The following is a 26852-nucleotide window of genomic DNA, read 5'->3' on the forward strand; positions in this document are numbered from 1 at the left end:
TTGGCCCTTTACACCCGCATTGCTTTTCAGGTTGCAATTCAGCCGAGGTCGGCTGGATTTTCTTTAGGGGGGAGGGTGATGTAATGCGGTTGTAAACGGCCCTTCTGAGGTGCCGTCAGGGGGGGAGGAGTTAGGTCACGTGGGGGGGAGAGGGGTTGAGTATAGAAGGAGGGGAACCGGAAGAGCAAGGGAGTGACGGGGAACCAGGAACAGAGGAAGGCCACGAAGGGCGAAGCGGGGTGTGGCGAGATCGCCACGAACACGGGGGGAGCGAGGATCGGCACCGTTGGCCAGCGGTGACCGACCCGAAGCAGCGAGGAGGCTGCAGTCAGCAGCGGGGCTGCACAGAGAGAGTGGGCAGCGGGTCTGCATACAGTGACAGCCAGAGGGTCTGCACATAGGGGTAGCAGCAAGTCTGCAGGGAGGAGGTTACAGTAGATGAAGCAGAGAGTCAGAGGGGTGAGGAAGTTATAATAGCAGTGAATAGCCGGGGGCTACAAATACAGGAGTTATAACAGAGTGCCGTGTGGGTAAAGACGTGAACCTGAATAAAGACACGAAGACAGAAAGAAGTGTTCGAGTCCTTTTATTACACTAGCATACGACGTTTCGATTGCAACACAAGCAATCATCATCAGGTATAAATTAAATAGAAACACAAATCTAGTATACTTAGAAATGTAATGTAATACAACAGAGAGTCGGATAACATAACGGTCAACACCCTATCTGGTTGATTACGCTCTTCCTGAGAATCCAAAATTTGAGAGAGAGATTAAACACAGAACCAGAAACATAGACAGACATATAAGCAGACAGATATCACAGAGATACATAGAGAGAGCAAACATAGGCACAAAGAGAAACTGCGCCTTTGTGTCGAGGCCTTAAATAGAGAAAGGGGGGGCGGGGGCGGGGAGAGAGGGAGGGGTTAGAGAAATTAGCATGTCCATGAGTGGAAACGGTGAGTGGCAAGGTGTAAAAAAAACTTGAGAGAGGGGGGCAGGGGCGGAGAGAGGGGGGGGTTAGAGAAATTAGCATGTCAATGAGTAGCACGATGAGTGGTACGGTACGAAAGCTTGAAAAAATTAGGAGGCAAGGAGAGAGACACTAAATTAACGGGAAAATGTCAAAACTGGGTGGTTTTTAACTTTTGCCGACAAAACTGGATCCCAAATGTCAAAACTGGGTGGTCTTGGAAAACGACAGGCAAAACAGGGTGGTGCTTTTTGATATGACAAAACTGGGTGATGTTCAATGTGGACAAATGTCAAAACTGGGTGAAGAAGGTGTACGATTTAATGTATCATTTTGTACACGTTTAGGTCCTTGCGTTATTCATCCATATGTCGCCACAGATTTAGAGCGTTCCAAATGATGTTTCTCGTGGCTCATGTTCCATACCTTGCACCACAAACTTCCCGTTTGCATACTGGCACAGTGTGCCAGCTCGCTTACTTGCCGTTTGTATACTGGCACAGTGTGCCAGCTCGCTACTACAGTAACACTTTCAGCTCGCGAACATACACGAACTTGCCATTTGTATACTGGTACAGTGTGCCAGCTTGCATGCTACACCTACTACAGTAGAACAACGGTAGATAGTGTTTGCGTCGAGAAGTATGGTGCTGCACACTTAGAACAAAACATGTTTGTTACATATATATAACTACTTCGACGGGCAAGAGCGCTTGTTGTGGCCCTTGGCGCGACAGAAGGAGCACCGCGTGAGGCCCAATGGGCCACCTTCGCCACGGTTGCGAATCCGACGCTTCTTCGGGCGGCCAGCCTTCTTCTGGCGAGGAGGTGGCATCATGGTGTTGTCGCGTTGCAGCTCCTCGGCAATGGGCAGCTCGATACCGGCAACCGAGGTCCATGTCGTGTTGATGGCAGAGACTTGGTAACACACCGCACATGCGTCGTAGAGCTCGGGCATCCGCCCAAACGCCATGAGGGCACGAATGTAGTGCCGACACGGCAAGCCCATCTGCTTCATGTACCCGCACGTGCACGACCGAGAGCTGAGATCGACTCGGCGCTTGGCAGAGGCGTAGGCGTCTGGATCCTTGACGTATGCACGCGTCGAGGTACTCTCGTAGACCTTGTACCTCGGGGCCAACGCCTGCTGAGCGTCGATGAGTCCTTGAGCGTACGGCGTAATGACACGCCCTTGAGCGGCCCACTTCTCGGCGTCGCTGCGGTGGGCAAAGGCCGTCGTCATCATGTCTTCCATGTGGTGCATGAGGAAGTGGAAGGGGTCCATCTCGCGAGCCGGCAGGGCCTCGCTGTTCGTGGACTCCACAAAGTTCGTCGTGCGCCAGCCGTACAATGGCGTCGTGTGCAGGTGCGGGTAGAGCGCCCACGTGTGGGGGTCGATCTTATTGTAGTACGTGGCCGCCGCAGGCAGAGCTACGCCCAAGCAGCCCAAGGAGCTGCGGAACGCGGCCCCGGAGGCGCACCCTTGGGCATCGTAGATGATGCCTTGGAGGTCGGGCGTGAACGCGGAGCCGATGTTGTCCACGCCGTTGCAGATCAAATGCCGCGTGCAGTGGATGAGCATGAGGTCCTTCCAGTCGGAGGCTAGGATGCCCGTGCCACGATCGCAGAAGACCGGCGTGCCGTCGAGCTCGATGTCGTTGGTCGTGCAGCAGTTGAGAAACCAGTCGTAGGCCGCTGCCGTCTCGGACGGCACCAGCGCCACGGCGAGAAGGACGTTGCGGTTGTTGCCGTCGCGCCCAACGAGGACGAGCATGGTTCCGTTGTAGGCGCGCGCCTTCATGTGCGACCCGTCGATGCCGACGACGCGTTGAAGACTTGGCTGCAACGAGCGTGCGATCGGGTTGCAGATGAACGCACCCCAGAAGATGCCCGCGTCTTCTCGCACACTGCAGGTCGTCGCGTTGAGCTTGCCGAACGTCTCCACCAGCGAGTTGATGAACTCGAAGCCTGCATGGGCCGCACTCTCGTTCGCCGCGATGCACGTGTCCTTGGCGCGGTACATCATCCGGGTCGGGACAATGACGCGAGCAACGTCGGCGACCTGGGCAATGACAGTCGGTGCGGAGGTACGGGGGTTGGCGCGAAAGGCCGAACGGGCTGTCGTGTTCGCCTCCACTTGGCGCTGCGTGATCTTGGTAGTGCCCGTGCAGCCGTGGTGATCCGTGCACAGCGCCGAGACGCGGAAGCCGCGTCGTTCCCCCGTGAACTTCGTCAGCTTCACCTTGAAGAAACAAGGTGTTGAACTAGAGCAGACGATGGCAACGTGCCGTCCGCCGCTTCGCTTGAGGTCAAGGACCGCGCGCTTGCCTTGTTGCAAAGCAAAGTCTTGGATGCCGTGGATGGCCTCGCGGCGCGTGGTAAAAGTCTTCTTGTGGTGGAGGGTTGCCATTCGAATGTGAGCCGCTCCTCCACCTGTTTCGTGAAAAATGCTTGTGAAAAATCACGTTTCTACGTCTACTTTCAATTTTTGCACGAGACAATGTCTATTTTCATTGCCAGCAATTTGATTTTTCACACAATATTTCCGCCAATCACCGTAACGGTGGGCCAAAGGATTGACCAATCAACGAGATGCGCATTCGTTGGTTTGTTCCGCACCATTGGGACCATGGTCAGGAGCGTCAAGCAGGCTGGTCCATCTCCCAAGGACGTCGCCTTTGTCTCTGTGCTTGGTCGTTTGGCGGGCTATGGTCGAATGCATGGCAAATTTAAGGGTGTACAGTAGCGCGTAGCATCAACCAACAATCCAAAAGTTTGGTATTGACGCGAGTCACTAGTCTAGGTCATCACGCAAGGTGGCAGTGCGCCCGCCTGGTCGCAAGCCCGCCCCGAGCTCGCTTCCGAGTCCGAGCCGTAGCTTGAAATGTTGGTCGTTGGGGTGCTGGCACACTGTGCCAGCATACTAATACCAAGTGTTTAGATGAATGGGGTGCTGGCACAGTGTGCCAGTATACAAATGCCAAGTGTTTGGATGAATGGGGTGCTGGCACACTGTGCTAGTATACAATTATCAAGTGTATTTGACAAATGTCAAAACTGGGTGCACCCTGAGTGTCCAAAACTCAAGTTTTTGGCCACCCAGGGTGCACCCAGTTTTGACATTTGGGATCCAGTTTTGTCGGCAAAAGTTAAAAACCACCCAGTTTTGACATTTTCCCACTAAATTAACTAACCTAGCAAAAATTTCGAAAATGTAATGCAATGCAACACAGAGGGTCGGTCAACACAATTAACGCATAACGTAATCAACCAGGCTATGCGTTAATTGTGTGTTGACCGACCCTCTGTGTTGCATTGCATTACATTTCGAAATTTTTGCTAGGTTAGTTAATTTAGTGTGTCTCTCTCCCTGCCTCCTAATTTTTTCAAGCTTTCGTACCATACCACTTATCGTGCTACTCATTGACATGCTAATTTCTCTAACCCCCCTCTCTCTCCGCCCCTGCCCCCCTCTCTCAAGTTTTTAAATCCTTTATATTAAGTTCGCTTGCTTGCTTGTGTGCTTGCGTGCTTGCTTGCTTGCTTACGACCATGCAAATCTTTTGGTCGTTTTTTAACCCACTTCCCGTGATCCAATCGAGCTGATATTTTGCACACAGACTCGTTGTGCGAGACAATTAATGTTCGTGAAAATGTTTTTCCAAAATTTTACACTGTTTAGGGAAAACAAATTAAATATTTAATTACCAATTGCTTAATGCTGGCAGACAATCATCTGACCCATAGGTGGCAGCCATCTCAAGCCAGAGGACGAGAGGACTCTAGCCGCCACGCATATAAAGGATTTAGAGTGAAAAACTTTGTTTTTACGGGTTATACTTATTTACACCTTGCCACTCACCGTTTCCACTCATGGACATGCTAATTTCTCTAACCCCTCCCTCTCTCCCCGCCCCCGCCCCGCCCCCCCCTTTCTTTATTTAAGGCCTCGACACAGAGGCGTAGTTTCTCTTTGTGCCTATGTTTGCTCTCTCTATGTATCTCTGTGATATCTGTCTGCTTATATGTCTGTCTATGTTTCTGGTTCTGTGTTTAATCTCTCTCTCAAATTTTGGATTCTCAGGAAGAGCGTAATCAACCAGATAGGGTGTTGACTGTTATGTTATCCGACTCTCTGTTGTATTACATTACATTTCTAAGTATACTAGATTTGTGATTCTATTTAATTTATACCTGATGATGATTGCTTGTGTTGCAATCGAAACGTCGTATGCTAGTATTTAATTTAATTTATTATTTTATCTTTATACGTGACTTTACCGAAAGAACCAAAGTATAAACTAACTAGCTTTACTACCCGGTTTCGCCCGAGTCTTGGATTCTTGTCTTGGATTAATACCGACACACATTCTTAAATTTCCCTTTTTATATATAGATGATGGGCGGAGGGGGGAAGCAATGGGTGATAAAATTGTGGATCTTTTTGTTATTGTGACAAAATGTGAGAACCGGTACAACCCACTAGTGAACATTAAGGGGAGGGGGACCCAGAAAATCCGTGAGAATTCCGACTTGGCGAAACAGGACCATACATAGGGGAGAGGGTATTGGGCCCCACTGAAATCGTGGAATTTTACAAACAGGGATCCGGTGCTCACGTAAAAATCCTTCCCCTCGAGCCCCCACAAAAACGTAGCTCCTCTGCTCATGTCTGCGGACGCCTGGCCTTGGTTGAGTCTCCAAGAAACTCTTGCTCTAAACGTGTTTGAAAAAATATCACAGCTCCGGGCGTGAGTTTACAAAACATCAGAGACTCAAAGCATTTTCAAGATCAAAGCTTCAGTTGAGCATTATCCGCTTTACTGACAATTCTGAGAAACTAGAAATACCCACTCAATTCCTGACGTTCTGTAAATCTCTAGTATAAGCCCTGACATTTGAGATCTGGACCACGAACTAACATCAGCCAATTGAATGGGTTGATATACTCTGCGGTCTATTGGCGCACTTGGCTGCCACATGCCTTCCCGCCGCAGTTTTCTGCCGTTGACTGCAGACACTGGGTTTTGCTCTGCAGTCACGCAGGGCGGCCGCACGTCCGTCAACGTTTTTAAAATGCAGATTGTGAAATGCCAAGCCGTGGAGTCTACGCGCCATTAACGCTGATGCGGTAAAGGGAGCTGTGCGTGCTCACAGGAAAAGTCGCTTTTAAAAAGTGGATAAAAACCCGTCACATACTGGAGAGCGATACACGACTCTTGCGGAGAGGCTCACATACGTGCACGTTATACCTGCGTGGTTGGTGATAATTATTTTGACAGTAGAACTCCTTCAGATACCATCCCCCCCCTAATCCAGGTAACCCGTTGCACACACGGAGATGAGTGATTATTCCCATCAAGCCACGGTTGGCTAAAAAACAAATCTGACATCAGGAGAATGAAAATGTCATTGTTACCATGGCGAAGTCCGCCGTACTGCCTCGGCAGGTGCACACACACATTCTTTCACAACCCTCACGCATGCAGAACAATTACTGTGATGTTCTGTAATAGCAATTAACATTGTCCGTAATAACTTATGACCTGTCAAAATCACCAGGAAATGCGGGCCTGCTTGCCTTAGCACTTTCTCACATCTGTAGTAACATTCATAATGTACAGCCTCTTTGTCAATCTACTGCTTTATGATGGCCTTACCACATCCTGTCGGTCATAAGGTTAGTATGACCATACTTCACCACGCTGGTGAGTATGAGTTGGTGTAGTGGGTGCCCAACACCGGTTCAGATATCACTCGCCACTAAATTATCCGTGATCGGGAATTAAAATTAGGCTGCTGGGTAGATAGCACAGTGAATTATCCACTGTGCCACTACTTCCGCCAACCATCTATTTAGCAAGTACTGAAATCTCTTGTGTCGGTTCCAGCTCATGCGAAAACCTGGCATGGACTTCGCTTTCCTTTGGGCTTCTACAGAATGTAAGCAAAATGCTTTGTCCTGTGATACTAAAATTAAAAACCAAACAATTTTTTATTTTACCAGGTAAGGCCCACTCAGCTATCTAGCTATTTTTCAGAAGCAACAGGGCCTTAAAAGATTATTCTACGAAGTATCACGTGGGAATTTATAGCAGCCATATACTCTAAACTCATGTTTATTCTCTAAATGTGGATGGAAAAACCGGAGCGCCTGGAGAAAAATCTACGCAACCATGGGGAGAACATGCAAACTCAAAATATATATGCGCCAGTTGTCAGGATTGAACCTACGAATTCCTGTATACCAGGCAAGGTAGCTAACACCTCGCCACCGTGGCACCCTGTGCCCAGGTGCCAGTCACATAATTATTATGAAAGTTCGGTTCAGTAGCCTTTGTTGTTGAATGTCGGGTGGTGGAGGGTTACGACACATTTATAAATAACGCGATCTAAACCCAAAAACGTTGATTATGAATAACATTGGTCGCGAAAGCCTACGTGTTAAAAAGCCTTTGTTGTTACTAGGTGGAAGCCCATTGAGACAATAAGCTTCCTTAGAAAGTAAGACAAAGTGAAGAGACTGGTAGGTATTGCATTCAAGGGGTTCTGGTTCTCATGCCAGGGAGGCTCAAGGCTTGCAGGACACAACGTGTATAGACAAGCCACCATGCTGGCAACAGCGGCGGCGCAGAGGCGCAGGGCAGCAACGCCAGTGGAGCGACGCTGAAGTCCACATGACTCTCTGGGACTATAAAAGGCTGCTGTTTAATAATAGGCTGTTACAGTGTAAATAACTGGCTGTAGATTATACACGTGTAAGGACAGTATGGGGTGATGTAGGGACAGTATGGCTTCCCGTGGCCATGGTTACTAATTAAAAGTAATGGGAACAGACAGGGTCACGTTAGGGTAATGTCGGACCTAAGTGGTTGCTAATAATGATTTATGCCACAAGCTTTGACAGGGTCACGTGAGGGGAAGCACGGGACCTAGCGGTCGTAAATTGTAATAAGGGCAGAGACGAGACAGGGCCAGGTGCGTTGAGAGAGTGTTCGGGAATAGGGGCATGGCCGGGTCGTGAGAAGGATAAAAGCTGGCGCGAACCAGGGCTCTAGGCTGCTGTAGTCTGGGAACTGCCGTCGCTGTCGTCACCTTGAAGCGGGTCGTCTTCATCATCCTGGAGTAAGCACCTTGTAGTCTTAGAAGGCTAGAGTTATGTTGTCTCAGAATAGAGTTATCTAAGTTTCCCAAGTATATATAGTTACCCGCGGTTACTCGTAAAATTTTCAGTGAGTCGGCGGACTTTATTTATAATAAATATACATATAACTGAACAAGACGGTGTCTCTAAGAGCTACATTACACACGCACTAATTAAATAATACAGTGTTATACATCTAAAATTAGGGAGGGGGAGTGGGGGGTATTCCCAGACACGCACAAAAAAATAGTGCAGGCACCCCTCTGGCATCAAGTATATATGCTCTGCTGCCTCTGAATGTGAAATAAGATGACACACAAAGACGTATTGGCACTGCATATTCAGTGAAGTACAAAAGTGTGTGCTGGGAATGAATGTGTATAGGTCTGCTGTCGCTTGCTTGCCAGCGTGTTTGCTTCATTGGTTCCCCCGAGAAGAGCGCATGTGGCTTTTGTTCCGTCGTTATGGCCTGAGGTTACACTCGGTGGCATGTTGAGTACCCACGCTTGGTCATGAGCTTTTAATCAACCAGAACGTTCTGTTGGGTTATTGGAATGTACAAATGACTGCATTTACCCTGCTCTTCATTTTACTTTACACGAGGAATTTAGTTTTGTTTAAAAAAAAGTCATTCGATCACACTACACTTCCTATCCACCACCCTTATATATTTGTTTCATCCGTCTTCAGATGAAGACATCGTGTAAGCCGTTGTGTCATAACAACGTCGAGAAACTCTCTTGTTAGTGCTGTTTAACTTTCTTTTGTGAATTCTTATTTTAAACTTAAATTTTTGCAGTATCTCTACACGGACATTTCCAAAAATCTCTGGACTGAACTATAGTTTTACGAAAGTTTAAAATGTACGAATAAATGTTTTATTGCAGCAAAAGTGCCTTCGCTACACTTTCCACCCTATCGTGCGGTGTAAGTCATAGGCCATAGTACATGCAATGTAAGTGCAGTTGTGTAACAATACTTGGTCGTGTGGAGTTGATATATGTGAGTTTATTTCAGCCTGACAATATGCCTCGTGATGGCCTCAGTAATGGCTCCATTAACGGCCGTGGGTCACACACTCCGAGAGAGCCAAAGCCAGGCTGCTCACTCTGGCATGAGTCGCGTTGAGTTGAGTTGCCCTCCAGCCTGCCCTTGGACCACTCACATGGAGTCCTGAGACCATGACTGCGGTGGCTTAGAGCAGTCTCAGAGGGCCTTGAACAAAGGGGGTTCCACAGAAATCTTAATGCACCACTACTGCAAAGGTAAAATGGCAGCAATGCATTTTTGAACAAACATGGCTGACCCCTTGTTGGCTTCTCACTCGGGCGTTGCTACACCCGGGCATAATGCTGCCTCCTGTGGCCTGCGTGGGGCGATCGTGAATCCGATCATTACACGCAAAGTGCTTGCCACAAATGAGCCACAAATGAATTACAAATGAACCACAAAACTTTGCTGATCTTGTCAAGGAGCATATAAACTATCACGCAAACGCCGCTCATCCTCGCAATAACGACTTTTCGTTAACCATCGAACGAAGAGGTCACCGCATCGCGCGCTTTCAGATGTGCTTCTGTGGCCATCTGGAACGCTCTTCCAATATTAGGAAGCCATTGGAACTATGTACTTCTAAATCTAGATTGAAAACTAATTTCTTTAGAACTGCTTTTTGTGTTTAGTGTGTTGTCCCCCCCCCCCACCTCTGATCAGCACAATTGGCTACATACAGTGCAGAAGAAGTTCAAACACATACATAAGTGCCCATATATGTGGAGGTGTGTCAACCATCTGACTCTCGTGCCTTGCGGTGGCGCGCCACTTGTTATTGCACGTCACTTGTTATTGCACGTCAGCATTAATCAGTGGGGGAACGAAAGTATGAATGTGTGGGTTGGAAGCACTTAAGATCATGCTGGGTATGTGCTGATTATTTGAGTTGAATCTACATTAAAGTAATTTGATCGTATACTGAGATATTTCAACGAATATGTTTTAGATAAGCAGATTCTGTGTTGCAAATCAAAGTGACATATGAGTCGAAGGATGGTTCTGTTCCAGGTTTAGACTGATGAATATCAGATGCCAGTGTTTTTCTATGCCCTGCTGCATTTGTCTTCCCAGGGTTAATATTTAAACAACACGGTGTACTCATTTTAGACTGAATCGACCTAGAGGAAACTAAAGGTAGGTTTAGATGAAATGTAAATATTTAGGGATGGTCAACCAGCTTAACAAGGTGTGCCCTTACACTTAAAGCAGGACAATTTTGCAAATCTCACTCGCTGGGGACTGAGCTATTGGCGGTTGCGTGAAAGGGTCATGTATGTGAACATCTACATAAAACGACCGCTAAACCGCCACGCACAAACACTGTATTGGGTAACGGCAGTTACTTTTTTAGGGCAGATATGTGACAATCGGACATGGCACGTTGTTTCAACATTGTTTTGGTACAGAGGACATACACTGCTTTGGTAAAATCGTGGTGCTTGTAGAGTACAGTATTTAAGTGAGGATACTTAACACATGGACCACACACAGATGCACGCAACCACACACACAACTGTGCAATATGCAATGATGTGGCTTGCCATTAGACTCAAATGTCCATACACCCTGTAATACAGTACGTATCTGCGCATTTGAATTTCAAATGTTGTAAGCGGCTGTGCCCCAAAATATTGCTTCCTGAGGTGGCACTGAATTTGGATGTGTGATGGAGACTCCCTTCAGTAATTGTGCATTATGTATTATGGATATTTTGTCTCACTTGACCTAGGTGAAGAAGATTAAAGCTATTAATGTCATACTCGCAAGTAAATCCACAAAGCTCTTTTTGTGGCGTAAATTCATGAAACCGTCAGCAGAATCTACACACACCAAGCTGTCACCAAGTGGATAGATAGGAGTGTGTCCAATTATAACCATACAATGCAAAGATTCAATTTTTTTTTTTATTTTACCAGGGTAAGGCTCGCTGAGCTATAAAGCCTTTTTTCAGAAGCGACTGGCCACAAATAATAGCTCAACAAAGTAGCTTATCATGTGTAAATTTAAAAAGCAGTCAAATAGTCTTCATGCATGTTGATTCTAAATGTGGAGGGATAAACCGTAGAACCCGCAAAAAATCCACAACACCAAGGGGAGAGAGATATTCAAGCTCTAAATAAAGTATACAGGTGCCCGGGTCGGGATCGAACCGATGGCCTCCTGTATACCAGGTGAGGTAGTTAACATCTAGCGACTGTGGCGCCCAAATATAATGGTGCTCGACGATTGTTGATGTACTGCTGGTGGAATGACACGTGACAATTTCGGTATCCACTGCAGGAATCGTGAGAATCAGAACCTGTTCAGAGCTGGTGCAATGCCATCACCAGCGGACGTGGAGGAGTAATATGGATGGTACACCCAAGCAGATCTGAGGCCAATGCCTCAATATTAGTGTTGCGCCATACCAAGGCGCTGTAGGTCTTCTTATGGTCACCACCCTCACAGGCCGATAGGGGGCGGCCGAGAGAGTGAGCGGGAGGTGTGGTGGTTGACCTGGGGTAAAACCCCCCCCTGGGTACCCCATGACCGGAGGTGGAGACCCCAGACCCCCAAGGGGTGGGGGGCTCGGGGCTAGGGACCAACGGTTCATTTCCGACCCTTCCAGACACTTCTGGAAGGTTCGGGGTAGATGTGGTTAGGGGCAGGGTAAGCCCCAACTTGTGTATAAAAGCCGGTCCTCTCAACGGAAGACCCGTGAGAGCGTAGCCCGGAGTGTGTAGGGCCCGCTAGAAGGAAGGCTGTACCTCCCTTATGTTTTCGGGTGACAGGGCCGTACCTCGTAGTGTTACAGGGGCCATAGCCGTAAGTGTTATGTCTATTGGTATTATCGTTTATCGTAATAAACGTGTTGCCTCCAGAGAGAAGTCTCGCTCCACGTTTATACCCACAACATTAGTATACGTCCATCAAGCAGCAGGTAGAAAAAATCCCGTTGTTAGCAATGGTGATATATTTATTCATTGTATTATTAGTAATGTATTGCCCTTTATTTACCCTGCAACATTTAATTGGTCTCGACAATGTACCCACATTGGTACGTTTGGCCAATTCTATGAATGCTTGGCATGTGGGAGTGCCCTGAGAAAATAGAACAAAATCCAAACATTAACGATTTCTCTGCTGCACTACCATCTCCAGGCCACTTCACAACTAAAGCCTACATCACCTGATATTCCCAGGCAGACTCCCATCCAAGTGTAATACGAGAGTTCACCGCCGATCGGTGGGATAGGCTCCGCCGCCTGGGCCATCAACCAATCAGAGGGATGAGCCAAAGTTCAAGAGCGGTGCTCAAAGGCCCTGGGGAGTAACCATCTAGAAAGGTCGGGAAGGGGTGTGGCTGTAAGCCGGGCTTGGTGACGTAGGTCAGGGGATATAAGGGGAAGCCGGAACGTCGTGAGAATTATTTTATTATGTTTTATTTTTATTATTTTATTACTTCCCTTCTACTTGACTTTACCGAAAGAACCAATAAGATGAATCCCTGCAGTCACGAAAGCTTTAAATCGAAATTTAAAGATGGAATCAGATCACGGATTTTATGCACTGTACTGAATCGGACTTGGATCTTATGTTTGTTTAGAATTTTGGAGATCTTTTTGGTCATGCCTGCTATATATGGTAACGTGATAGTTTTGGTCGGAGTTTCATGTGGCTGTTTCTGTATGGTGGGAGAAACAGCTTGTCGGATGGTGCGGTCAGAGTATCCGTTCATCCTGAGGGCCCGATGTACATGTCTTAATTCACCGGTCAGGTGGTGTTGGTCAGAAATGCCATGGGCTCTGTGGTATAGCGTTTTGATGAGAGAATTCTTTTGAGATGGGTGGTGGTGGGAATCCGGTTTTAAGTAGGAGAGAAGCTCTGGGAACCAACCCAAAGGTTCTGGAAACGGGGCGTGGCCAGAGGTGGAGCTTGGTCGTGCCATGCAGGTATAAGGAGCACCGAACCTCTGGTTCGGGGCTGTTAGTGTGGGGTCTGGGTCCTGGTTGCACCGCTGCTGTCGTCATCTCTTCGTCTTCGACCACGTGGCTGTTCTTGAGCAAGACCAGCTCTGTCACCGCCGCTAAGCTCGTCAACCAGCCAGCATAGCGCAAGAGCGGAGATGGGCTGCATGTTTGGACAGCCTAGGTGTAGCTGCGTTATGAAGCGTATCGCCCTGTGTGCTCTTAAGGCTTCTACTCGACGTGTGTCGGAAGTCGCTCACTACACATGTAAATGTAAACCATAATATATTGCGATTTGGTTGCCAATGCCTTTTGTACAGCAATGGGTAATGGTCTGTGCATGTTGTGCGTCTCTTTGTATTTATGTATGTGAGCAAGTATCTGCAATTGCAAGCACATCCGTAGCAAGTGTGCCTGGCCAGCTTCTGCAACAATGTGCTTTCGGGTGAACTGCACACAGCCGACGGGCACCATCTTTCGGTTCACAGGTCACAATTGATGCCAGATCTGATCGCAATTTGAAGCGATTAAATATTCAAGCCGGAGTGAAGAGAGCCGTGCTAATTCACTGCATCGTGCTGCCCTGCATGCCTGGCTGTGCGCAGTGGGCGGCTGCCGCTTTGCGTGGCTGCACTATGAAAGGGTTCTTTCCTCCTCGCTGCTTGACTACTCGCGGTGTTCAGCGAACGAACGTCCCGTCAATAATTAATCAACGCTATTATTTTTTGGGGCTGCAAAAACTTACCGAAACTTTGACAATTTGTTTCACCTTTGTCACTTGTTGGGTGCTCTTCTCTGGGCCTGGCAGATTTTGTTTGTTTCCACGTATTTTGGGGACATTGGTGCAAAGGCTCTCCGCTGGGCCAAAATTTCCCATGTAATTAAATATCTGAAGCAGTTAAATGGAACGGGCTAGCATTTTTATAATCTGATTTTAAATGTAATGAGTTCCATGGTTTTATGGTTTTCACTTAAAAGTAAATAATCATAATACATTCCAAACCCCTACCAAACAGCTTTAATAATTTATAATCCTGTGTCGCGCTTGTGAGTACCATTAAACATATACGGGACTGTACGTTCATATTCGCGAAAGCATGATGGCTGATATAGCAATGGCCTAACAAGTTTTACATTTACATATTTGGAGTGGTTTTACCACAGACATTCACTAAAGACCAGTGGTCAAAATGGAGATTGAGAAGACCCGATGTGAGACCTATTCGTCATGTGGCCCATGTTCACTGCCATTTCCCATCAAAAATACTTATGTTGCTTGAGATTACAACGTTATACAAAGTGCCAGTGTGGACGTGTTTTTGCATTCTGAGAAGTTCCAGTGTGGCATACCATCTTGTACTGGGTCGTATAGACCACAGCTAAATATACCACAGGTAATCCAGCAGTGGGAGATAGGAATGGCTTCCCAGGAGTTGGACCAGCTGTACCCAGGAATTCTTGGACATGCACCAGAGGTTGGAAATACACGTCAGAGCGGTATACACAAGTACACATTGTGTGGTTTGTGACGTGTACGAATGAGGCGCGGATACAAGTGTGCACCAAGAGTGCTCTCTGGCCGCTGGCTTGATCGGAGCCACGCCGTGTGGGCCGGTGGCGTTGATCACCACTGCTCAACCCGAACTATAAATACTCTGACACTTGCATTGCCTTTGTACTGTTTGCCTTTTGGGGTTCTCTGGTCTGACACAAGTGAGAATCTGCCATGGTGTAGACTAATTAGTTGCAAAGACAATGCACATATTTTCAGAGCATGTTTGTTTGCATGTTCACCACAAGTACGTGTGGTCAATGCAGACTTGATGCCTTGCAAAAAGTATCTGTTTGGTGTTTGAGCATATTAACACCTGTTTAATTGCCAGAAAGGCTAAAACAATCTATTCTTATTTTTTCATTCTCTTCTGTGCATCTGTGGCATTGCCGTGCTCCGTGCGGCCGTGAGAGCAGCAAGCACTGGAGGCAACGCTGGGGCTGCTGGCGACGAGCAGCAACGAGCTGGAGCTTCTGCTCGCTCGCCTCCTCCAGCTTCACCAGCAAGTGGAGGTACGGAGGAGGAGATGGCCGCGAACCCACCCCTGTAGAACACTGCTCATCAGAGCATTGCAGTGGACAATAAGAATCTATGCTCTTCTCCTGGAACTGCATTTCAATTAACTTATCTTTTACTAGTGACCATTTACCAGAGCTCGTGCAGTTTGGTGACAGCTTGACGCATTGTGTCTATCCACACAAAGACAAAAAAACTAAAGCAGTTGATTTATATTGCCCTCAGTTGTCTAATTCCTTGCGTACTGCCATTAATCGCTGATCCTCACAAACGTAACAAGGTAGGGATCAATAACAGTCAATATTATTTATACCGGCTTTGAAAATATTTTCAACAACTTTGCAAACAATGCAGCCGACAAAACTTTCACTCAAACACGAGTGAAACTCGGAATTGCTGCGAGCCTGACCGGAGTGGAGCTGCTACCCTCTTTCTCTTTACGCAACAATTGTAATATACGTGCACTTACGTAACTCAAAGTCTCGCCATTTGACATTAAATAAATTTGCCAGAGTTGAAGCAATTTCTGAAATTGGAGGTGGTGGGAAGGGGGGTTAGTTTTAAATTGAAAGTGTTAGTCTTTTTTCACGTACATTGATATCACATTTAAAGGCAAGTCATATAAAATCTTACTCGGCACTTTTGTCTTACAATTTAACATTAGCACACAGGCGAGCAACATACTCTTGAAAATTTATTTTACATCCAAAATAATTGGTGAATCGTACATATAAATAAATAAAAACTGCTTATGTAAATGTACTCGACTTATAAACATTTACTGTAATAATTAAACTACTGCAAGATACAATTTAACCCGAAAACATCTTAAAATGCAAGAAGATAAAACATTATTAGAGGCAGTCTGTTCTCCGATAACGCGGTAGTTGCGTTCCTGAAGAACACTGCATTATGGAAAAATTGCGTTATAATAATATATATGTAGTGACATCGCGAGATGTCACTGTGTAATGCCGGCCCTCGAGAGGCATGGCATGTGGTGTATTGACATCGCAGACACCATTAGGATGTGGGTGCAGTACCGGCCCTAGAGAGGCTTGGTGAGCGCTGATCGATAGCACTGGATGGCACCACGCTTGGCGTGCAGTGCCGGCCTCTACAGGATAGGATGTGGGAGTGCCAGCCATGGAAATGGAGTTACTAAGGGCCGTAGCACTCTAGGGGTGGTCACGTGTCAGGGCCGAGATCCTGCTCGAGGATTCTGGAAGGTGGTCGTGGCCAAGGGTGGTGCCACTCACGCGACAGAGGATTTAAGCCGGGTCCCCCAGAGGGACCGGCGCTGTTGTTCATCCTGAAGAAACCTTCGTCTACGTCCTACGTTCTACAGGTCTCCAACATGTGGACCTGGACCCGAGCTGTTGGTCCTGGTCTATTGAAGCTAGTTACGTTGTAATTAGTGTAGTTAGACTGGTGGTACACCACCCTAGGTTGTTATTCTGTGAAGGGACAGTCGGTGTTAAATAAATGTGTTGCCTCCAAGAGTACGTCTGCGACTCAGTTGAACTCACTACATATATAATATAGGGTAAAGCACAGTCTGTGATAACACGTGAGATGCTTACGCAGGCTGAACAAAGACTGAGGAGCATGGGTAGCATCTAGAAGCATCCAGCAGCACCCGCCTTGTGTGATGTTATGCCGAGGCAGCCGCACAACTGTTGATTCCTACTCGCACGACGTAGTTCCGTTAACTAAATCGCGTTATATACAATTCGCATTTACGTTATAAAAAATGTGTTCTCTCATACATTCATCGCATTATATTACATTCGCATTATGAACACATGTGGCGTGATAGGAGAACATACTGCATTACGCAAATTAGAGACATCGTTTTGGCTGTGACTAAACGTGCTGAGTTGAGCAGGACACCTCATTGGAGACTCCAGCTTGTTTAGAATGCAGCTGCTAGAGTGCTTAGACATACACCATTCCGTGAGCACATTACACCAGACCTCTTATCTCTTCATTGGCTACCAGTCAAATTCCGAGTGGATGTTAAGACACTACTATTAACCTATAAGGCTTTAAAAGGGCTCAGCCCACATTACTAGCAGGAACTTATACATTTGTATATTCCATGAAGGTCCTTAAGATCTTCTGATCTACAACTGCTCAGCACTCCTAGGTCTTGGTTGTGCACTCTTTTGGTGATCCGACTTTTGTTCCTGTGGAACCCAAGCTATGGAACACCTTGCCACTTGAAATCAGGCACTCAGAGTCGGTAGTTATATTTAAGTATGCTTTGAAAACCCATCTATTTAAAGTGGCCTTCCCTCTATAGTGTGGTCGGTTGCCATTGTTGTGTTTTTGTTTCCTTATTTTCATGCATTGTGTATTTAGATCCTAGGATGGAATGCGCATTATGAATTTGAATTATCATTATTATTTGCTGGTGGTCAACACTAACGATGGAGTAGGAGCCAAGAAAAGCAACATGCCAGAGAGCACATCCACTGAGGAGATGGAGTGATGACACGTGGGTGAAGTTGGATTGCTACATCGAAGGACCATGGGAGATGGGAACAGCTTGGGGAGGCCTTCATCCAGCAGTCGATTGATCATGGCTGATTGATGATGATGCTTTATGGTTCTTAAATTATACTCGCCTTTTGCCCGTCCAAGGACGGGTGTATTTCAGTAAATCTGAAACTTGCAAGCGAAAAGCAGACTGCGACGTGATATTCATTGCATCCATTCGTGTGAAATTGGTAAGGCCGCGGTGACACAGACTTATTTCATTTTAAGATTATAATCCCTTGTTCATTATGACGTCCTTTTTACTTCTGTCTAAATAGCGTTACGGAGATCGCGTAACGTGAGGGTTCTGCTTGTAGTGAGGGTTGTAAGTTGATGCTGAGGAGGGGGGAGGAGGTGCCTCACCCCCCCATGTGGAGTGACGTCACCCACTAATTAATATTAATGGGAGGGAGGTGTCCATTTGGAAGACGTCACCTCTTCATGATTAATAATGTGGGGGCCTGTTCGATGTGGAGGACGTCACCTGTTCATGAGTATTAATGAAGGGGGCTGGCCGACATGGAGTGACATCACGCGCGGGACACACAGACATTCTAGGCTCATTATAGTAGTAAATTCCAAAATGATAAAAAAAATCCTTCAGCTATTCTACTGCCTACGCAATAGCAAACATCATCACCACTGCCACTGGAAGGCACGAATGGAAAATGTAAACAAGTCTCGCTTCCTCACTTCACTCACAGCGCCAGACAACAAACAAAACAATGCCTAATGCAATGAAGTAAACAACAGCAAAATACAGTGACAGCACTGGGTCTCGGGTCAACTGAGTTTAAATCGCTGACTCGTGATTCAGCTGCCCGTTCTTCCAGAGTCATGAAATAAAGGCCTCCATCTTACAAAATTGCCCACAGCCAATTTTCACTGTATGGGAGGTCGCTCCTTCTCGGCTACTGCTCCCGCTGTCTGGAATTCTCTTCCCCTTGAACTTTGCGCCGTCGAGACTGAGAACATTAACACCCCGTTTGTCTTCATGTGCTGGAGCCAATTCCTTTGTTTTGTAAAGCGACTTGAGATGTGTTTGCGTTTAGACGCTCTATAAAATGTAAATCGTGTAAGTAACAGCTTTGTGAACAAAAAAACAAGCGTCTAATGGATGTTGGGCCTTGCCACAGGTATGTGGAATTTTCACCACGGGCTTGGCGTCGCTGGGATGGCCCGGTTCTTGTTTAAGCATGGAGAGACTGACTCCCCGTGTTGTCTCTCCTCTTTGTTCGTGAAGGAGAACTCGTCGATTCAGGAGAACAAGCTCGAGGGGGAATGTGAGAATCTGATGCAGATCATCCGCCAGAGGAAGCAGGCGATCAGCACCCGCATCCACGAGGGCAAGGCAAGTGCTCTCCTCCTGCTCTGTGAGAATCTGAATCGGAAGTTGATTTCTCCATCAAGTAAAGCCCATTGAGCTAAGAAGCTCATTTTCAAGGGTGACTCGGCCTGCTTTGAAGAAGACAACTTCAAAGCAGACATGACTATAAGAGGGTTCAAAGAGGAAGCTGCAGAGTTGCATTCACCATGATAATCGCACCCCCTGATTTGGCACGGTTGGCTACGTCCCGTCTCAATGAGAGGTACACTCTTATTGAGACGGGACGATGGGACGATGGTCCAGAATAATGATGGAGCTGCAGGCAAGGAATGGAATACGTCCGAGATGGCACCTACTATGGAGACGGAGCGATAAAATTCTACTCGTGTGCCGGGACGAAGTGGTTCTTTACATCGCAGCGCCGTGAGAGATGGTGATAGCTTGGAGAGGCCTCCGTCCAGCAGTTGACGGATCATGGCTGCTGCTGATGATGCTGATGATTGTGATTGCCCCCGTGGTGTGCATGCAGTTTGCACGCTTGAGGAAGCTGGAGCAGCAGATGTCCGACTGCAGGCAGTGCCTGGAGCACTCTACCCTGCTCATGGGTCAGGCAGAGTATGGCCTCAAGGAGGCCGACCATGCGCGCTTCCTACAAACTGCCAAGGACATCACTGAGCGGTAGCGTCTCTCAATCACCCGCAGGCCTCACAGGCTGTTTCGTCTCCTCCACACCGCGTTCAGCTAACCCCGTTGCAGCGAGCTCGCAGCACTCCTCTTTCTGCTTCTTCCCTCGTACTGCTCCGCTTCACAAACTCCTCCCATTGTCGCTTCTGTCCCAAGCTCTTGCTTGACATCAAAATATAATGTTTCAAAGTAAAAAGGTCAATATTTTATAATAATTTGGCAGCATGCCTGAAAATCACTCGCTTCGCTTATATGACGCTTACAAATCACGTCCGCGAGCCTGGGAATCATACTCTTGGAAGGTGCCTATGTGATTCAAGACATTTGTGTGCACGGCGCTTTGATGGATCCCATTTGAATCATCGATTTGCGTAACGCTGCTTCTTCCACGGCACGCGATGTGGTGCAGGTTGACCATGGCCACCGCCACGTCCCAGATGCTGCTGCCCGAGGTGACGCTCAGCGACTCATTCGATCACCTCACGCTCGACTTCACCAAGGAGAAGAAGCTCCTGGAAGCCTTGGACTGCCTGACGTGTAAGGTTGCCGAGCCGTGTTACCCACGGAGAGGCTACAAACAAAAACACAATGGGGAGGGGGGTGCAATCACGCGTGGCCACGCCGGGTCGTGTGATGATACAGTACTCGGTTGGGAGATGCTGAAGTAGTAACTAATTGACACGTTTTGTTTACATGATAAACCTTACGAATTTGCTGCGTCGGGTGATGGCGGGTTGAACGACACATTTATATTGACGCAATTTAACCCAAAAAACCCTTTATTATGGATAATATTGGTCGCGAAAGCCTACGTGTTAAACTATAAAGAACATGACTACGGACACAACCAACATCCCATCTTGTCAGATCTCCGAAGCTAAGCATGTTTGAGCCTGGATAGCGTTGGCATTGGTGACCACCTTGCATAAAAACCGGTGATGTAGGCTGCCGCAGAGCACCAATCTGGATTAACCCACATGGTGAAGTATGGTCAAATGACCTCTACGACCCTTATCCAGCAGTGGATTGACAAAGGTCCACACGTGTGTATATATAGAACATACCGATCTAACTGACTGCAATTCAGGAATGTTTCATCAGCCAGGTGAGAGTCCATTGCAAAGCAGATCTATCCCCAGTGGCCTGTCACTCTGAGGCCTTGTCAACATTCCTGGTTAAAACGAGACCAGAAAAAAGAATACCATTCGGTCAGCAGAACTGAATGAACGCCTCGCCTTCACTTGAAACATAGTTGTATTATTCAATGCGAGACTAACATTTGAACCCATTTTAGGTCCCGATATGGTGTAACCTCATCCTGGAACACACATTTGTTTACATAACAAATTTTGCTTATCAGTAGAACTGGATAACAAGGGCAATGTAAAAAATTGCTTCCTCCACCCTGCTTACCAAGGTTCAGGAAGTTAAACATTTGCAAGTCCCTTTGATAGCTTTGATCCCAGCATTCCTTCGGAGCTTCTCTAATCCCTTTCAAATGGGATTTGAGCCCAGGAAATCATCACCAAAGTGCATAATGCAAATTATAACTCTATTGAAATTACAATTGAACCTATAAATGCTTCACTAAGTGGATTATTATATATAATTTTAACCTTCGTCAGGAAACATTATTACAGTAGTTTAATTCTTATCAGGCCCCCATGGTGTATCGAGTGCTGTCCCCAATTCTAATCCACTCTACATCTCTCTATGTACTGTAAAGAAGGACCATTGCCCAAAATGTCACCGATCATATACTGCCAAGTTATTGACAGGTCACGGGTTATTTTGGATCAATGTTAATTCCCATTACAGAATATCACAGTAATTGTTCTGGGTGCGTGAGGGTTGTTAAAGGATGTGTGTGTGTGTGGACCTGCTGAGGCAGCAAAGAGACTTTACCGCGGTGACGATGACATTTTCATTCTCCTCTCAGAATTTTTTTCTCGCAAACTGGATGATGGGAAAAATCACTCGTCTCTTTGTGTGCACCGGGTTACCTAGATTACGGGGGAGTTCCGCTGTCATAATAATAATTATCCCCAACCACGCAGGTATTACGTGCATGTGTGAGACTCTCCGCAAGAGCCGTGGATTGACAAAGGGCTGAAAATTATTAATTTTCTACACATCTCTCCCCTCCGTCTTGTAGAGTAGTGCATTCTCTCCCACCTCATTTACTTTCACTGAAATACCCATCGATTATATATCCCCTCTGCCTTATACCACCCTCAATCTGAATGCCCCAAACCTCTCATGCTTTACAGATGCATAAAAAACATTTTAATTCTGCACCGGCGTATTTTTGTTTCATAGCTCCTCTGCCGATAGAGACCATTGCAGTAGAGGCAGCCCTCTTGGCTGTCGCCCACGGCGCAGGAAGCTTCGCGTGAGAATGTTGGCATCTGTGCGCATCAGTGGTCATGGAATTTAGTGAACGATGGTCCAGTGTGCTCATCCTCTGGAAATTCACACCGCATCTCCCATAGCTCTTGACTGGATATCAAAACTTAACAGATGTAAAGTCTAACTATGGACAGTTGCTCTTCCCCCGTAGGACATCATCAGTCATCACGGAGGGCTTACCACATAACAACAGTGCACCCATAACGTAGTATGTGTCTACCAGCTACTATACATTGCCTGAAGGAATTTTAGACAAAATATCTCTCACCCGGCTCTGAACGGATATGAATTAATCATTTCACTACAGTTCTACAGATTAAATGATTCCACCAATATGATGCTAAACAGTGCGACAGAAAAGACTAAACTGCTAATGTATGTTCATAAAAGATGTCATGAAGCCATTCATACACAATACCTGTTACATCTTTTAATTTTGGGTGTTTTTATCATGTAAAAAACTACGTGTTCACTATTGTGGCAAGGCGGTGGAATAGTAGAGCACTTAACCCACAAGGGCAATGTTGTCAGTTCAAATCCACACGTGTTCTCACGTGATGAACATGGGTACCACTCTGTACAAAGTCAACAGAAGTCCTCAGTGGAGAGTCTCACCCTCGCCATAAGAAATTGAAATTTCCACCACCAGATCAGGACCACCAAAAGAGATCAGCACTACCCAAATCTCATCTCAGTATACATGTTGGATATATATGTTCAGTATATGTAAATTTATATATAATTTATAAAATGCCTCTGGGCAGTGTTGTTATTGTTCAGTAGCTTGTAAACGGAGAGAGACTGGCTTCTGTCATAGGAGAGTGTAAAATCGATGAACATCACCAGCTCTCTAGGTCACCAACAGCAACGTACGGACACTACCCCATCGTCGTCCATTTTCTTCGAGGAGACGCGTTGCCCTAAACTAAAAATTATTTATATTTTACTCGGTAAGGCCCCCGTGACCTATATAGCTCTTTATCAGAAGCGATGTGGCCACAAATGATAGCCCAATGAAGTGGCGTATCATGTAGAGATTTATAGCAGCCAAATACTCTAAATGCATTTTTCTGAATGTGAGAAAATTCAGGGACCCCGGGGAGAACATGCAAACTCCAAATATACAGTGGGCGCCAGATTCTGGGTTGAACCCACAGCCTCCTGTATAGCAGGCAAGAGGTAGTTAACATCTCGTCACCGTGTAGACCCGAGGTGTTGTGACGCGTGTCGTGGCAGCACCCAACACGCCAGTCATCAAGAAGGACCTGAGCATGGCGTCGCACGACAGCGTGACGGTGCAGTGGGTGTCCGATGACGAGTTCAACGTGGAGTCGTACGAGCTGCAGTACACCATCTTCACCGGACAGACGAACCTCCACAGTGAGCGAGCAGCTGCCAGCCAGCACATTCGTCATGCGCTCATTTGCACTCAAGCCAATTCTGTCATCACAGAGTGTGCGCATGCGCACACACACACACCTGCGACCTGTTTGCATAGAACGAGTGTCACGAAACGATGCGCTATTTGGTGGCCAATCAAACCGTGGTTTGTCCTACATCTATATGTATGTTGAACTTCTTTTGCACCGTACATAGCCAACTGTGCTAATCGGAGGTGCAGGGGACGGACAACACACTAAACACGAGAAGCCTTGTTCCCTGCCGTAGGAATGTTGGGTTTTACTACCCGATAAAAAAATATCTATACCGGGTAAGGTGACCTGGCCGCAAATGAGAGAGCTTAATTAAGTTATAGCATCTAAATACTCTAAACGCATGTTGATTCTAAATGGGGAGGGAAAAACTGGAGGACCCAGAAAAAAATCCACATGACCACGGGGAGAACATGCACATTCCAAATATACAGGCATCTCGGGTCAGGATAAAACCCGTGGCCTCCTGTATATGAGGCGAGCTAGTTAAAATCTCGCCGCCATGGCAAGCTGTTATGAAGATGGCCAAATGCTCAGGATCGTTTTGTGCACTCCTCGGTGACCAGGCTGCCACGATCAAGTTGCTAAAGCTGCACAAAAACTCAATGTGTTGCCGTGGAGCATTGTATATATTCATAACTCCATTCTGTATCTACACATATACATTAAACATATATTAATTTTATATATATGTGTAAACTGATACATTTTTTAGTTTTACATGTAGGCTTCCGCAACCAATATTCATAATACAGGTTTTTTTAGGGTGAGATCGTGTAAATATTTACGCGATCTAAAATACATTTTGTATTTATAAGTGGAATAATAGATCAGAGTTCTGTTTATTTACTCTTTTACCCATTATACTTCACGGAAATGCACAACGTTCTTGTATATGGTATTACTTTGTGTGTTGAACAGGGTGCAGACATTGAAATAGTCCCCCTTGGCCGTAACTTTCGGTATTTGTTTAACAAGCCTGATGAGGCCCAGAAGGTCAGAGCTGGTGGAGAGTTTGCTCGCTTAAACAAATGCTGCTTGATATTGGTCTGGAAAGCCAATGGGCCAATGGACTGATGCACACGTTTGATTAATAGGCAGAGACACAGACCCAAGCTTTGCTTGAACTTTCTGAACCTGAGAACGTGGTTTAACTCGTGGCGTACGCCGGCCGCCTCTCCGCGTAGGCCTGTGCAGCAGCATGGACAGCTGGCTCATCGTCCCCAACATCCGGCACAACCACTATACGGTGCACGGCCTGCAGAGTGGCACTCGCTACATATTCCTTGTCAAGGCCATCAACCAGGCCGGCAGCCGCAGCAGCTCCTGCGTCACACTCAAGACCAACAGTGAGCGCCACCCCGCGTCGCGCGTTGAGCCTGCAGCACCGCGAAACGTCGGCGTGCCATTAAGACATGTGCCCGCGAGTCTTCACCTGCAACGCGCCCGCTTCTGGCTTTTGGCTAACTATGGCACGAAGGCGGTCACCACATCGCACACTTTCAGATGCGCTTCTGCAGCCATCCGGAACGCTCTTCCGACCGATATTAGGAAGCCACTGGAGCTATGCACTTTTAAATCGTCTAGATTGAAAACTCATTTCTTTACAATTGCTTTTTGTGTTAAGTTTGTTGTGCTTCCCCCGCACCTCCGATTAGCACGCTTGGCTACTTGCGGGGCGAAATAAGCTCAACATACGTACAAGCTGTTTAAATACAATGTTGTACGCGTTGATATACAAGGGGACAATAACTTCCATGGTCTCATGACAAGAGTGAGGGTATTATGGTTTCTTGTTTCAAGATATGTTTTGCTTCAAGGATTCCAAAATTTGTATTTTACTCTCCGTCAAGAGTGTACATTTCCATTTTTACAAGTAATCAGATGCTACCAAGCGTAACAGATTTATTTGCATTTAAATGAAGAAGACCATTGTGACTTTGAACAGGCAAAACCTGATCTACTCATGTTACATACTTAATTTGGAGCTTTCGTGACTGCAGGAATTACTCTTTGGTTCTTTCGGTAAAGTCACGCACAAAGACAAAACAACAAATCAAATACCAGCATACGACGCCTCGACTGCAACACAAGCAATCATCACCAGGTACAAACGAAATAGAAACACAAATCTAGTACACCCAGAAATGCAATGCAACACAACAGAGAGTCGGACAACACAACAGTCAACACCTACCTGGTTGATCACGTTCTTCCTGAGAATGATAAATTTGAGAGAGAGATAAAACACAGAACCAGAGACATATAGACAGACATATAAGCAGACAGATATCACAGAGATACATAGAGAGAGAACAAACATAGGCACACAGAGAAACCACGCCTCTGTGTCGAGGCCTTAAATAGAGAGAGGGGGCGGGGTCGGAGAGAGGGAGGGGTTAGAGAAAATTAGCATGTCAATGAGTAGGACGACGCATGGTAAGGTGCGCAAGCTTGAAAATTAGGAGAACGGGAGAGAGACACACTAAATTAAATAACCTAGCAAAATATCGAAATGTAATGTAATGCAACACAGAAAGTCGGTCAACACACAATTAACGCATAGCCTGGTTCATTACGTATTTCAAAGATTGCTAAGTTAGAATTTAAGTGTGAAAATTCCAAAGAGAGACAAAACACAAATCACGAGGAACGGAGACACACAGACAGAGCAGAACATAAGAACGACAAAAAAACGAGTGGAGACAGAAAAAGTACAATAAATCAAATAAAACCTAGCAAAATGTCGAAACTTAATGCAATGCAACACAGAGGGTCGGTCAACACACAATTAACGCATATCCTGGTTGATTACGATCTTCAAAAAATTTCTAAATTAGAAGTTAAGTGTGAAATTTGAAAGACACAAACACGAAGATCGATACACAGGCAGAGAGAGAAAACAAAAATCCCAGAGAGAGAGAAAAAGATTAACTTCCCCGTAGAAGTGGTTCAATCTTAATTTGGAGCTTTCGTGACTGCAGGAATTACTCTTTGGTTCTTTCGGTAAAGTCACGTATAAAGATAAAATAATAAATTAAATAATAGCATACGACGTTTCGATTGCAACACAAGCAATCATCATCAGGTATAAATGAAATAGCAACAAAAATCTAACCAGAAAACTATAGACAGACATATAAGCAGACAGATATCACAATTTTTGGAAGATCGTAATCAACCAGGATATGCGTTGTGTGTTGACCGACCCTCTGTGTTGCATTGCATTAAGTTTCGAAATTTTGCTAGGTTTTATTTGATTTACTGT

At 46.3% G+C, this 26852-nt stretch overlaps 1 protein-coding gene across 2 annotated transcripts in view; it reads left to right on the forward strand.

Annotated features, from left to right (window-relative positions):
- The window catches only part of MID1 (midline 1), a 61225-nt gene that overhangs the window by 22459 nt on the left and 11914 nt on the right, over positions 1 to 26852 (forward strand). For both annotated transcript variants that reach the window (XM_061563733.1, XM_061563734.1), the window contains exons 3-8: positions 15091 to 15186; positions 18975 to 19082; positions 19588 to 19736; positions 20152 to 20279; positions 23388 to 23531; positions 24772 to 24933. In XM_061563733.1, coding sequence (XP_061419717.1) covers positions 15091 to 15186; positions 18975 to 19082; positions 19588 to 19736; positions 20152 to 20279; positions 23388 to 23531; positions 24772 to 24933 — 787 coding nt within the window. The remainder of the gene's footprint in view (positions 1 to 15090; positions 15187 to 18974; positions 19083 to 19587; positions 19737 to 20151; positions 20280 to 23387; positions 23532 to 24771; positions 24934 to 26852) is intronic.

Source organism: Lethenteron reissneri, chromosome 32 (assembly GCF_015708825.2).
Source record: "Lethenteron reissneri isolate LAM-NWPU_2019-01 chromosome 32, ASM1570882v1, whole genome shotgun sequence".
In the NCBI taxonomy this organism is placed as follows: domain Eukaryota; kingdom Metazoa; phylum Chordata; class Hyperoartia; order Petromyzontiformes; family Petromyzontidae; genus Lethenteron; species Lethenteron reissneri.